The sequence below is a fragment of the Indicator indicator genome, chromosome 4 (assembly GCF_027791375.1).
Source record: "Indicator indicator isolate 239-I01 chromosome 4, UM_Iind_1.1, whole genome shotgun sequence".
Lineage (NCBI taxonomy): Eukaryota > Metazoa > Chordata > Aves > Piciformes > Indicatoridae > Indicator > Indicator indicator.
In genome coordinates this window covers 12,155,706-12,170,925 of record NC_072013.1, presented here as the reverse complement: position 1 = coordinate 12,170,925, position 15,220 = coordinate 12,155,706, and the positions used below count along the sequence as shown (strand labels likewise).

The 15,220-nt window shown below is 37.5% G+C and overlaps 1 protein-coding gene across 3 annotated transcripts in view; it reads right to left on the bottom strand.

Moving 5' to 3' along the window:
• Nucleotides 1-15,220, bottom strand: part of FUT8 (fucosyltransferase 8) — a 78,073-nt gene that overhangs the window by 13,443 nt on the left and 49,410 nt on the right. For all 3 annotated transcript variants that reach the window (XM_054400040.1, XM_054400042.1, XM_054400043.1), the window contains one exon: nt 207-453. In XM_054400040.1, the coding sequence (XP_054256015.1) occupies nt 207-453 (247 nt within the window). The remainder of the gene's footprint in view (nt 1-206; nt 454-15,220) is intronic.

The following is a 15,220-nucleotide window of genomic DNA, read 5'->3' as shown; positions in this document are numbered from 1 at the left end:
TAGGCAGGCAAGTATGCTGAAGTGCCTGTAATCAACCTCCACTATGCACAGTTGAAAAATGACAGCTTCACCTATAAAGCACCCCCTCTCCCCTCAAACACTGGAGGCTTTTGGATAGTCATCATGAAATGGTTTGTCCTAGACAGGGATCACTATAAATACATATTAAAGCACAGACAGCGAATAAAGGAAATCTAAATACCCACCCGATCACTGGATGTTTGAAACCAAGTTTCCTTGTGGCTTCCTCTATTTCTTTTTCTAACCAAGGCTGTGGACGGATCAAGTATTTCACAAACTGTGACACCCACCACACTGCAGGATCCCCATGCACACGAATTAGCCTATCGGCCAGGTCTTCAGGGACAGCCAGTGGTAAATAAGGTGGCCGTGGGTGTAAGCTGTCAACAATGGGAAGTTCCACCACCTGAACATCCTTATCATTAGCCTCACCTGTTCAAAATACATACGAGGATCAGTCAAGTCTGCCACTTTATTAATAAGCTTTATCATTGGCAAGTAACATCCCAAACACATCAGCCAAATTATATTTACAACTTCAAAAAGACCACCTAACTCCACTGTTTTTTCAAAACAACATTAAGAAAAATAATAAAAATCATAGTTATAGATTAGATTTCTGTACAAACTGTATCCAACAATCCACTCCAGTGGAACAAAGTTGAAGGTCCTCGCATTCTTAGCAGCTGGTAGTTTACAAGACATAAAAGGTTTTCCTTGCTTATATATTCATACCTTTTTATAAGCACCTACACCGTGACAGTGTGCTAAGGCTTAAAGGGACAGATTTGTTATCCAAAACACTTAAAATTCAGGTACTTGTTTAAGAAATAAGCAAAGAAATATTTCAAGGCATAAGAAACTGTTAAAATCATAACCTATAGCCCTGCTGCTCTTCTGAGTACACTTTAAGGCAGTAAATCGCCACATTTCAGACATCCATCATAACCACTGGGTTAGCTACTCTGACAGAAAAGACAGAGAAAGAGGTAATTCATGTCTGGAAGAAATTAACCATAATCAGCAAGTTAAATAGATAAAGAAAAAAGTACTGAGCACTATACAAGCATGTGTTTCACATACAAATGAGAATTTGTTACCTTTCAAATACTAACTGAAGGGAAAGACGCAGACATTTTAGATACGACTTCCATTCGAGGCTCAACAGCCACTAAGCATCTTAGAAGAGTTTTTACAAATTACACAAACATAAGTGTCACCACAATTGACAATTCCAAGCTATTTTCATATAGCACAGTACAAATCATTACATTTTGAAACACTGAACATTTCAGGTAAGGTTTTTAATGTGCTCACTTCCTCCTTCTCAGCAGGGTTTACTGGCAAAGACGGCTAGTACTGTTTAGTGCTCACTAGCCAGGAAAGAAAACAGTCTAAAATACAGGCAAACCAAACTCATGCAACTGCTCCTGAACAAGTAAACCAAATGGCTGAGAAAATCAATTTAGTGCAGGGATAACGAGCCTTACTTTAAGAATAGTTAGAAATCCCCAAAACCACTTTTGTACACACTAAAAATAATTTCAGTGTATTTGTGACAAAGTCTAATTTAAAGTATGACAACTGCATGATGAAGTCACACATTGCCAGAGTGCTCCATTAACACCAACAAGTCTACCAGTGAAACTGGTCAGAATTCAGCAGTAATTCTTTGAGATATGGTTCATCAAGTAAGGAAAGTTTGTTATGGCCAAAGATGTTTTCCATTCATTTTAATATATTTGGAAAAATGTGTCCTCATCAATCTATCTGTATGTCCAATACTTCATCACTGCACCCTGCAACACCATTGGCTGATGGCCCTTTCTAGAGTCTTCCAGAAGAACTTCCCATAAAATGTGTACTGCAGGTATACATGACACCTTTTCATTCAAGAAGCCAATTCGTATTTTTACTACCTATTATATCATCCTTACAGGAAAAGATTTAGTAGAAGTTCATTAATTTACTAAAAATGCAGAACATTTAAATTTTCTTATAAGAAGATGGAGAGTATTTTATCAGTATGTCTTTGGAAAGCTGCAATAAAGAAAAGCAGCCTGAAGCCAAGGCACTGCTAGATCTGGTGCAGGTGTCGTCAGAGGTATAGACAAGAAACGTTCCATTTGGTGATGGTCTGAAATAGCGCTAGATGTTCTCTCCTTTCTACCCTTTTTCCCCAGCTAAGAGCGGGGCAAGAAACAGGGAAATCTGCTGCAGCTCTTTTGAGGAGCATCTCTCTTTTGAGAGATGCTGAGGTGCATATAAAAAAGTGTGTTTTTATTAAGTGTGGTATACCTGACAAGTTTTTAAACTTCATTCTATCACTAAAAAAAAACCCCATGCTGTTGTGTAAAGACAGCCTTTTGGAAAGTCCTGCTATTGATAAAGCTGACTGAATGACCTGACCCACTCTGGCATTGTCCTGAAACCCACCCAAAACACTTCTCCACACCATTCAAAACGAAGAGTATGCTGCTGAAAATATCTCCACATGCTGTCTTAAAGCTTTGAGAAAAAACAGGCTCTCCAACAATAATTAGGAGAGTTCTCAGCATACAGCAACTTTGATTAAAAGATACAAAATTCACAAGAATATCAAAGCAGGGTGTGGAAAAAAAAACAACATAGTTCAGCTTTCAACTGTGTGTGATACATTGTTTGACTAGTAATGAAGTTGCAAGACCTGCCATGAATCCAAATCAGTAAGAAACAAAACCTATTTAATTAAGGCAAAACAAACAATTTGGTTGTGCAAAATTAACTCCTAGGTCAAGTGTGAATGAGTGCACTTTGAGATATGAAAAATCATTTTCCTCCTGGGTCAAGTGTTAATGAGTGCACTTTTGGATATGAAAAACTACTTTTTGATAAGAAACTGAAAATATCATACGGTTATTTCACAGAGAAGAGGAAGAGTTCCTTATTTTGTAAAATAACATGAGACCCAAAAAAATGTTGGAACTGTTACTTGACAGTATGGGTAACAAATGGAAAGCTATAAAATGAAATATTCAGATAAATACAAACCAAAGAATGTGGTGTTTACTGTAATTAGAAATTAGAAAATTTTTAATGGTTACAGAAGCCTCTGGTGCTTCACGACTTTTGCCATGTACTGACAAAATAGTTTTGACATGCACAGTGAAAAGATCATAGAATCATAGAATCAGTCAGGGTTGGAAGGGACCACAAGGATCATCCAGTTCCAACCCCCCTGCCATGGGCAGGGACACCTCACACTAGATCAGGCTGGCCAGAGCCTCATCCAGCCTGGCCTTAAACACCTCCAGGGATGGGGCCCCAACCACCTCCCTGGACAGCCCATTCCAGGCTCTCACCACTCTCATGGGGAAGAGCTTCTTCCTGACTTCCAGCCTGAATCTCCCCATTTCCAGCTTTATTCTACTCCCCCTAGTCCTATCACTACCTGATATCCTAAAAAGTTCCTTGCCAGCTTTCTTGTAGGCCCCCTTCAGATATTGAAAGGCCAAGATAATGCACTGTTTATTAAAAAATAATAATTAAAATCAAACTATTAATACGGTCATCATTGTTTTCAACAGCGTCCTGTTTTGTCAGTGGTTTGCATAATATCAGAAGTGGGCAGGGTGCATAAGTGCACTTAATCCACACATACAAGAGCACTGCCATCTAACATCGCTGCTCAAACATCTGTACAATCAAACACGAAGAGGGAAACAATTCTAGGAACTTTTCTGACAACCTCCTAGTTTTTATTACCCTTATTATCATTCTGAACCATGACACACACACCAAAAAAGCTTCCTATTAGTCTTCATTCACTTTACAAAGTATGAGATTGCTGATGTGCAAACAGTAAAACTTATAGCAAGTGTTTGCTTTTGTCCTGGACAAAACCAGTGGAGTAATTCTTCAGTAACCTGTGGGAGTAAACAGCTCTGCAACACAACTATAGGCAAGCAACAGGTGTCTTATCACACTGACTTGTTCTTTTGTGGGTTTTTTTCCCCCCAGTGTTGAGTGGAAGGTTCTGACAATTTTATACTATTTTCAATATACAGTTTAAAAAACTGTCATGGAAATTTTGGGTACCAGGATACTGGTTCAGCTGACTCAGAAATAAGCTGCAATCACAGTCAATGACACAGTAAGCTAAACAGAACTCAGTCAGATTGATGGGCGGGCATGGACAGAATGAAAACATGAAGTCAGAGTTTTGACTGATACGAATTGTAGCTGTTCAGCTGAAGAAAGTGATGTTATGTTAAAAATACAGAAGGATCTTTTCCTCCACACATCTCTTCAGTTTTTAGCTAGCTGTTCTCTGAATTCTAAAATATTTCTGTTCTTCCACTTTCAGCCTTGTTTAGTTAAATAAGGGATAAGCCGTAAAAGGTAATAACCCCTTATACTTCCTCTCATGTTGGTAATTCAAATCACAATACTATCAGATCAAATTCCCTGCTTGGTGTAGGGTCCAGCTTTCATGTTTGATAACAGAATTATCTAGCTCGGAAGATACTTCTGGACTTGCTAGAGGTCATTTAAAGTTGAGTGGGTATGTAATAGTCAAAGTATTGCAACACTGGTAACTCTTGCATTTTACCATAACAATATCCTCTGGAGGAAAATCACAGACTGTACAGAAATTGATTTGTATTTAGACGCCAATTGCATCACCTAGTTCTGATTTATCACCAGCTTTTGGATATGTCTAACAGAGTTTGGTAACAGAGTTTCAATTTCCAGGAGTCCCACTGACTGCTTTTTAAACATCAACGTGAGCCATGTGTATTATAAAAAGCATAACTTTGCTTCCCTGCAGTATCCTAATGTGCCTTAATCATTTACTTTGTATCTCCATAAGGTTTATATAATTTTTTGTATTGGGCATAATCTTACTGCCTACTTCTTAGATTTAATCTTTTTCCTCCTAATTCAAAGCCCATTTGGAAACTGTTACTGTTTATATACTTCATATCAACTTCTCTGAAGCCTGACAAATGTTGGTTTGGCTCAGAACGACCTCTGGAATTTGTCACAGCTCTACTGAACTAAGATCTCCAACCTGAATAACTCACTGCCCCACCTGAGTGGACACTTCTGACCTCACACACACAAGAGCCCTCAGTGCCAGAAATGCTGTTAGATTAGTACAGGCAATAGGGACAGGCTGAATTCTCACCAGGCTCCTCACCACCTTGCTGGTGAGTGTTCTGTACTGCAAAGACAGCAGGTTTGTGGTTCATCAGTTTCCATGCTCTTCTTTGCAGAGCAGTCAAAGCATGGACACTATGCAAAGACATGGTGTGTGGTACTACTTATGAACTGCCAACTAGCCCAAAAGTACCTTTTATCTGTTCTGTGCTGCACACTACATCTCTGGGCCTTTGCAAACATTGCTAGAGTCACTCAGTAGGTGCTTTGTACATTTTCAACACAAAGTTTTTGAACTTGGTTGCTGATTATTTTCTCACTAGTGTTCCACTACACACTTTTTAAATTCTTTTATCTTTTCAAACCTTTTAAGGCAGGCAAGTATTGATTAAATTTGGTGCAACTCAGTTTTAAAGAAACAATACTGTTGGTTTCTTTTTCAGGTTTTATATGCAATATGGGCAGTATTGTCCCATCTGGATCCCAAAAGGTTGATCCTCGACAGCTTCGGCTGGAAATAAATCAAAATATTTTCAAACATCCCAACATATCTTTTATTACTTTTCTCAGCCCAGCACACCCAGGGCTTATTTCCTGCATCCTCCCCTCTTCTCTCTTGCACAACTCTTGCAACTAACCTCAGGTACTCCCATGTCTCCTGATGCTGCCTGCACTGTCTGCCTGTTGGAAGTGGCACCTGCTTCTGTGCCTGAACCCTGACTTCACAAGCTGTATACATCTATCAGGCTGTTTTGAGAACTTGATATTTTATCAAGACCTACCTCATTTGGCCAAAATTCATCCAATATTCAGAACTTGTACTAAGTTAGGATAAAAAAAAAAAAAAAGGTACAGCATGACAGCAAAACTTTTGCTCTCACTTGGCTAAAATAATTTTCTGTCAAAAGTACTGTTTTATCATCTTCCACCCAAAAATCAGGATTTGGGTGGCACTCTTATTTCTAGGTTCCACCGATTTTCACTAGCATTGATTTTCCCCTGTCACCATGGTTCTCTGCACATCAAAACCACAACATAAAGACAAACAGTGCTCTTACTGTCCTAATAAAAACCAAGATTCCAGTGAATGTGCTCCTCCCTCCTGGGCCTAGTGAAAGCATGAACTGAGTGTATCAACTTCTCCATGTCTCTGACAAAATTAAAGCAGCAGCATCTACTGATGCCTTCAGGGCTTCCATCCCCTTTTTAGTGAGCCTAGGTGAGCTGAATTGTAAAGACCTCCATTTCTGTTTCAGTTCTCGTGGCTTATTAGAGGCTTTTTACAACAACTGTCACATGACTTTGAGTGAACATTAAAAAGTAAAGATTTTTCCCTTCCTCAGTTGTTTAGACGGCCAGCATGCCAGCTGGGAAGTTTACAGATGAAGTGTGCGGCTGCACAAATTGACTTCATCTAGCAGTCAGCAAAGGCATTTTCAGCAGACTGCCAAACTAAGTAGAAACCAAGATGCTTACTAGTAATTAATTTTTCCTTTTATCTCTCTGTATTCAAACTGCTTTTGAACAAGGCCCTATTCCTTCTAAACATCCTGTATGAAAGGGGTACCTGCCTCTGAAGAAATGCAGCTTCCTGATTAGCAGAAAATACCACAAAATGTATTTACAAAGGCAAATTTAATTCTATAAATGCAAAGGGTTTTTCCATGTTACCCAGATTTAGCCATTCATGAAAACGAGTCAGAGTTGATGATTTAAATGTAAGACCTTACATAAGGATTGCTGAGATAACTTAGGAGAACATACAGAAAAAAAAAAAAACATTACAGCAATATTGAAGAAAAACTAATTTTTTTATTTGATTTGAAACAACTCCACTAAAACTTAGTCTCTATTTCAGCTTAATTACTATATACCTGAAAATACTTCCAAATACTTGTTCTGAACATTAGGTTGTCTTTTCTGGAACAGAAGATAAACAGATTACTGTTTATAATAACCCTTCAACAGCTGCAGGAACTGATCTGCAGGGATTGATCTCTGACTTGCATATGCTAACTGGAAACAGGACATGCATATAAGCCTGTAACAAGCTTGTATAAGCATGCAAAAAATAAGACAGCCTCAAGATGGTATTTTAGGAGACTAAAAGTTCCCAACAGGTCATGAGAATGGAGCTAAATATTTGGAGATGGCTATCCAGGTGTCTAGTATAGAAGGGTTCCCATTTTAGAGAAGGCATTTACTGTGGTTTTGAGTTAGTGAATTTTAACTTGAGCTCCCAATCTTATCTTGACCTAATTTGAACACTTGAAAGACTCTTCTTTCAATGAATTAGTAAAAATACCCTCATATGTAAGTCCAGATGGAACACAGCCCTCAAGGTGCATGTAGACAAAAAGGTATTTTAGTTGGCCATAAATAAAACAGCAAAGAGTAAAATTGCTACGCTGTTGGAAATTCATGGAATACCAGGTTGAAAGAGACCTCAAGGATCAAATTCAAAGCAAATTCAAAGAAAGTATGCTTCACCTTAACAGTGCATCTGAAAGAAACAGAGAAACAGGGAGGCATTCCACTTCATACATTCTACTAACATAAGAAGAAGAAAAAACAAGAAGATAACCCTGCAGTCATGGAAAAAAAAAATTCTCATCTTCAGTCACTCCTCTGTCACCCCCTCCAACTGTCCTTCCTAAAGAGCTTGTATCCTCCCATTCCAATACTCCAGTCACAGGAGCACCACATCTCTGCGATGCTAGTAAGATCACAGCCCTTGAGGCATGCACATGCCTCTAGCTCCTCTTTTTATTCACCACCCTACCAGGAAGGTAGACTTCAAGTATCCTAAAATATCACCTTGAATTATTGGCTGGAGTGGCTGGTACTCCTCTGTGGAGCTCTCCAAGTGCCCTTCTGCTAACCTGAGAGCCTCCCCGTTCACCACATTCCCACTCTGCTGAAAGCCCTTGCCTTGAAGCTGACCACCTCAGCAATGTGCACCTACAGCCCAGAAAGCCAACTGTATTCTCATTGCAAATCAGCTAAGCCACCAGTTTCTTTAGTAGAACCACTTAAATAGGCACTCTAGTACTCATGCCAAACTACTGAACAGCAAACATTTGCCACACTAACTGTAAGCACAAGATTGTAGGCAAACACATTACTATGGTACACTGATCACTGGATGTGCATTCACACTTCCTAAATAGCCAATACACAGTCAGATCTCACCACTGAACATGTAACTGTGGCTTGGTTCTTCCCCATTACCTGCTCTCATCAACACAGATTTGTACCTGCTGTTGCACTTCACAGTCACTTAATATACTGCAGGAGCCTTCTGTAATTGTTCACAAAGAATTCTCACTTTCACTAAACCAAATACCTCATTATCAGCAGAAATCTTGCCAGCTCACATTGCCAGATGATACATGAATATGTTGAAGCGTGAAGTTCACACTCGCACTCTGTTGGTGACTTACACCTCTAATGAATATTAATCACTAATTTCTACCCTTTCTCTGAAGTTACCTTTAACCCAGTTTCAGATACATTTTCTGTCTCACAGTACTTTACATCTGAGGAAACCTTCCAAATGGTTTCTTGAAGTACAAAATATTAAATCAACTCAACTCTTCCATGCCCATGTATTTGTTGCCTTTTCAAACAAATCTACTACGTTTATGAGACATTACGTCCTTCTATAAAACTCCTGTTTACTCTTCTCCACTGAACATTTTTCTGTGTATTCCCTAAACTGATACATTTTTCTCCTGTCAGTTTGTCCAATACATAATCTGTCATGTGCTGGAGCCCTTTTTGAAAACTAGTATTCCTTCACTGACCATCCACTGCTCTGTAGAACACAACTATAAACAAACACAATTATAAAATAAGAGCAATTGTAAACTAATTGGTTTGTTGTAAAATGCTTTCAATGGCACTTTTTTGGAAAACAGCATCCAAGGTGTGCCCTGTGAAGAAAGTTTCAGGAATGAGAGCCTCCCTAAGCTCTTCCATAATGAGCATGGATAAGTATTTTTACATTTCACACTATGGTCTCTTTCCAGAGCTCTTTTCATCCCTTGATCATCAGCAGGCCCTCTGGACTTTCCTTTTTCTGATGAGTTAGAAAACGGATTTACGATCAGTTTTTTTGCCTTTAGCAAGCTTCTCTTCAAAATATTCTCTGGCCTGCCTTAATTTGTATTTGGATGTAATGTGCTAGTAGAAATTGTATTCTTTCCTAGTTTTCTCATTTGTATAAAATTTGTTTGGGTTTTCATAGGATTTTTTTTTTAAATGCCTTTTAACAACATCAAGCAACTTCATCAAGTTTATCTTTTAAAAGCAGGTTTTTTTTGACAGGTGGTATGAGTTTGGTTCCTGGGATTTTTATGTAATACCCATACTGCTTATAAGCGTTTAGTTCCTGTTTATAGGCAGAGTCTGTTTTTTTTTTTTCACCCATCTCCATTTTTTTAAAGGAAACACTGTAGCAGACTGTGTAGATTCACTTTATTTACTGTTATTTATTTGCAAATTTAAGTAGATACGGCTATACCTTTGCTGCATGACACCACCTGCTCTCCTCACATAAATTTCAGTGAGTACTGAAACATTCCCTAAGTTTCTAATACACTGCTCTGCCTGTTAACACCCACTTAAAACAAGGAATTCCAGCTTCCCATTTGATTTGCAGACTTCTGTTTCTTCTGGTGCCTTCTTATCCTAGCAGAAAATGTTGCTCCTCAAGATAATCAGAACTGCAAGCTGAAGACAGCTCTATGATATCCTTGAAAACTTCAGTGATGTTTCTCTCCCCTGGAAGAGAGAACTGTTTCTGAGCCCTATGAGATAAAGCCTTATATATTTAAAACATATATACCCTTACAAGTGATATATAGCCTTATAGGTGATACATATTGTCCTACACCTAGAAATTCCTCACCCCACTCTTCTTCCCCAGACAGACTAAACTTCATTTACATGAAGTTTGCTTTCTAAAATAATTTTTATTTTTCTTTCTTAGATAAGCAGATGGTCACCTCAGATTTGTTTTCCTCTACCTAATTCACTTATATGGTTTCTCTTGTTTAGCCTCCCTGCTAAACTAAATTTCTACTATTGCTACAAAATGTTGAACAGTGGTATACAACAGAGAACTACACAATGTACAAGGAAATTTGTATACAAAATGTCTGAGCACATTCCCACTGGAACATGTCAGCTATTGACAAGATACTGTATGCAAATGCATGAGAAAAAAAAAAAATCAAGACTGAAATAGCTACAATCTGCATAACCTCTTTAAAGCACATATTAAACTAATTTATCTTTTTTTAAGGTAACAGCAGCTGGTTTTCATGCCCAACAGTGGGGAAAAATAAATCTGAAATGCTAATTGGAATGCAGACTATTAAATACAAACTTTAAGGTGGGTTGCAAGAGGTCATGACTGACACAGCACTAACCTCCAAACCACAAGTCTTTCTGAAGAGTTCTTTGTAGTTCTCAGTCTCTGAACAGAATACTATTATTTTTCAAAACCTGCTCCTGTAATTCATTACTTGATGCTACTTCCCACCAGCTGTAGAAACTACTTTCCAAGGATTTTCATTTCTCTGCTATGCCTGCAGTGAATGCTAGGCTACTGAACAATAGGGCAGGATTTTAACTAGGAATAACTTTGCTGCATGCTATACTTAAAAATTAAGCTAAGAGTTAAATGCCTTCATGTGGATGTCACTAAATACAAAAATTTTTACCATACTAATATCTTCTGCTTTATCTATCTTACTGGTCCTAATTCTGACAGCAAAATTTTACAATCTGTAATACTATATCCCTGGAAAGTACTTGTCACAACAAGACTGTTAGGAGCTGCTATAACAGAAACAGTTACTACAGATTCCTGTTTTCCATTTTCAGACAATGACCTGTATTATATAAAGGCAGCTATCACAATAATATATTGTTAAAATTCACTCTAAACACTTTTCCTGATTTTGAACAGCCACATTTTTGTATCAATCACAAAACTGTAGCAAAAATTGAAACATATTTTAAATAAGTAAAGGTAACTTTGGGGCTATGCTTTAACTTATTTTAGGAAGCCTGGGATCTTCTCTTTCACTGCAGAAGACAAAAACACATGTAAATATGCCCTTCCTAAAAAAGGACAAAAGAGGAAAAAAAATGAATATACATAAGCATTTTCTTTTTCCTACACATGGGTGTTGGAACTGAATTCAGTTACATTACTGAGTATCTTCTGAATACAACTCTCTACATTATTCTGAAGATTTTTTTGAACGTATGTAAGAAGTCATTTTTCCAGAAACTATTTTCTGTGTGAATAGAAGTTAATAAGAACCAGTTCATAGCAGCAAAAACTACAAACTTCTCTATCCAGGGTTCAAACCAGGATCACAAATCATCTTTTAAATGACTTGTAAAGCTACACCAAGGTACAGTGTTCAGAGATCCAGAAAGCATCGCTTGTATTTATACAGGATGCACATTTCAGCAAAAACAGCACTATTCATTGCTGCACTCATACTGGGTTTGCAATGATAAAAAGTGTTATGTGCCTAATTCTTAACATCAGAAGTGTCAAAACTGAAAAAGCCTTGAAGCATTTTGACCTGGTTTGCTGGTTATAACATCATCATAAACATAGGTCAATAATAAAAAAAGAAACAACAAACCTATTTCTTCTACTTACATCTCATGACATCAAAGTCCTATCAGGGAAGAATGTAATTGCTTTTGAAATATACTGAAATTTTTGCCTCATTACCCATGTGTGATTTTGAATTTACAACTATCAGTTTCATTTTCTTTCTGAATATTATATACCCAGAATATTTCTGACTCAAAGACTTCTAATCAGAAGTGGATTTAAAAATGTTCCAAAGCACCTTAACTGTAAAGTCAGTTTTCAACCATTAGAAATGATTTTTCCAGAATTTATAACCATCTCTCACTCCTGATAGATCTGCAATGACATTATGTATAATAAAGTAGGCTCACCAACAAATCAAACTCCCTCCCTTCTCTGTCCCATCTCTCTCTATATAAAGTGATATATCTTCACTATATCTTCACTGTAAGATCAGCTGGTTAAATGAATTTGACTTCCATTTCTCTCAAAGACTTGGATGGAGTTCTGTTAATAAAGTTAAGTGCTGATGCGGTATTTGAAAGTGAAAAGGATTGCCATCTGCTCAAAGACAACATCTAACTCTGGAGCTATACATTGTGTTTCTTTCTGTGGACTGACTCACCTTGCTCACAGTTTAAAAAACATGTGAACTTATTTTTCCTTCTGTTTTTCTGCTGTTGCAGTCTCCTGAGCAGCAGCTGGTACAATACTGTTTAAAATAAATGACTTCCCTGGTGCCTGTCCACTCCACTGCTGCTAACTCCACTGCCAATGCTCCATCCAGCCTTCCTCATCTCTGCCTCTTCACTGCCTACCAGTCAACAGTGTCAGGTGGGTCCCTTAATCACAGCAACATTCTTTGATCTGTAAAGCAGATTTCTCTGGCCTCTTGGGAAGAATCCTTTCCTATTTATCAACACCCATTCTGAAGGCCAGGTAACAAAACCATGCAGTGTGCTGGAGCCTGGCCATGGCTCTGGAAAGCAGAAAACAACTTCTTGCTACCATTCTATAACCCCCCATATAGACACAGCCAGAATCACACTTTGCCACTGCACTCATCTGAAAACTCAGACCAACTTCACTACAGCTCTATGGTCCTTCCACTTCTGAAATACTTGTACATGTTTACATATAGAAATGTCTTCACCTAGTGCATCTTACAAAGAACCTTCACAACAGAAAGATCTATGCTGTGTCAGAAGCTTGAAGAACTGACACACAGGGAAAATACAAGACAGACTGCTCTTCTCTCAAATCTTCACTCCCCTCTATGCCTCACAGTAAATCTGTTTGAATGTTTAAAATGTAAATAATGAAAGTCAGTGTACAAAAAGATATTAAGAATTATACATGGATTGAGTGAGATAAAGGGAGTAAAGCATAATTCACACAACTGCAAGTTATGCAAGTTAGAGTGTTTTTTAGGCTAATACTAAATATTCCTCCAATTTCAGCACAGGAACTACTGTCAAGGAACATCTAGTGCATGGAATGTAATTTTTTTACTTGTTGCTATTAATTCTGCAGAACTTGTTCATTTAGTCCTTTTGATTACAGTTGCCTGATTGGCTTTAATGAATTAAAAATTCATCCCATGTATCCACTGTATCCTCTTTATTGAATTATACATATAAACACATTAGTTAATTCATATTTTAAGATTATAGTTCAATGAACAGTTAAAACTGGCACTACCATCAAATGAAGAGCTCTGCCATTTTCTTCCCCTCTGGGTATCCCTGCCTTGAAAACATCCACTTGTCAAGCCACAGCTAGAGGCAGCAAAGACAATATTTAAAAGTAACTGCAGGAAACTGCGTTCCGAGTTTCCTTTTTCAAGTTCTCTTTGCAGGCCTTCTAGGAAGCAGAAAATGCTGTTACTTACGACATGCAAAGGGCTTCCTCACCTCCACATATTTCCATTCCCCATCATGTAATGTAGGTAGGATTTCTAACCATATAATTCATCTGTCCATCCTTTTTATCTGTTCTTTCCCCAGTTATTGTATAGGGGTTAGATTAACTGCTTGTTTTTTATCTTGTTCTTCTAATGTATTAAAATTTCTCCTTCAATGGGAAATGCCACCAGGACATGATAAAACAAGTAAAAAAATGATAGGAAGAGGCCTACCCTGGTTTAGCTGTTGCAACGATAACATTATGATCTGGTAAAGAATAATACTAATGCTCAATATAACTAACTTCTAAAAAGAAAAATAATGAAAAAATTAAAGAAAATACGTCTTCACAAGTTTTCTATACTTTGGCTCTTATTACTAGGAAGTCATACATGCTTCTTGTAACAGCTCCTGCCTGCATTATTCGTAACGGTTTGGCCAAAGATACCAAAGAAGCATGAACCACAAGTCAGTGACAATTGCAGGCAGGGTGCAATTTTGAAATTAAAAAGAACAGGTATACAACCATCTCTTATTAAGTATCTTATTAAGATACTTTTCTCTCTAGAATGACATTATGAAAGTGAGTTAAACAAAGGAAAATGAAAAATCATGCCACAGTGTAAAGTAACTGCCATAGAAGTCTAAATCTTTTAACATATTTAAGGTAGAAAACCTGATCTGCAGGAACACCCTGTGTGTCAGAACAACTCCTGCCTGAGATGATGAGTGATGAGATGACCCCAAATCTCTGCACAGAGCAGAACATGCCTTATTTGCCTTTTGCTATCAGACTAACCTCAGCTTGCTTACTGAAGTTCATCCTACTCCCCACATTCCAAAAACATGCTCATTTCATCTGACCCAGCCACGTTTAGCTTTTATGCCTAGTCAAGAGAGGACTGAACAAATAATGATTTCAATATATACATATTCTCAGCTCATATAAGCCTCCTAATTCTTTGTAGAAGAGATTATTATCTGAGCTGTTCTGCTGAAGATAAACTTCAGAAACGTCAACACTTTGTTCCTAATAGAACTAAAAGTGTCAAGCAGAGGAAATTTAATTAAGATGAAGAAAGATAAAAAAAAATCTGTAATTTAAACAACTTTGTCATGAAGCAAAGTTTATTCAATTATTACCTGTGCAAGTCGCCAAATTACATGGAGTTAATCTTTAGGATGATACACAATCTTCTGATTTTTGGGTCTACTGCTATAATTTACATTGATATCCTGCTGCAAATGTTCATTTGTGTGAGTATTTTTGAAATATGATTAAGAAACAACTTTATTACTAAAAACCCATATAAGCAGCACATTAAATATGCTACAGAGGAGAAACATTTTGTTTATGAGAAAAGGAAATTTACACCTGCGCATTCTTGTTAGTTTTAATTTGAAAATCTAGAAAATCCCATGCTGATTTCAGAAGTTAGAAAGCAAAAAAAAAAAAATCAAAGGTGTGGTTTGCAACCAAACTCTATTCAACTACAGTCAAGAATTTCAGACTTATTTGTCCCTGTAA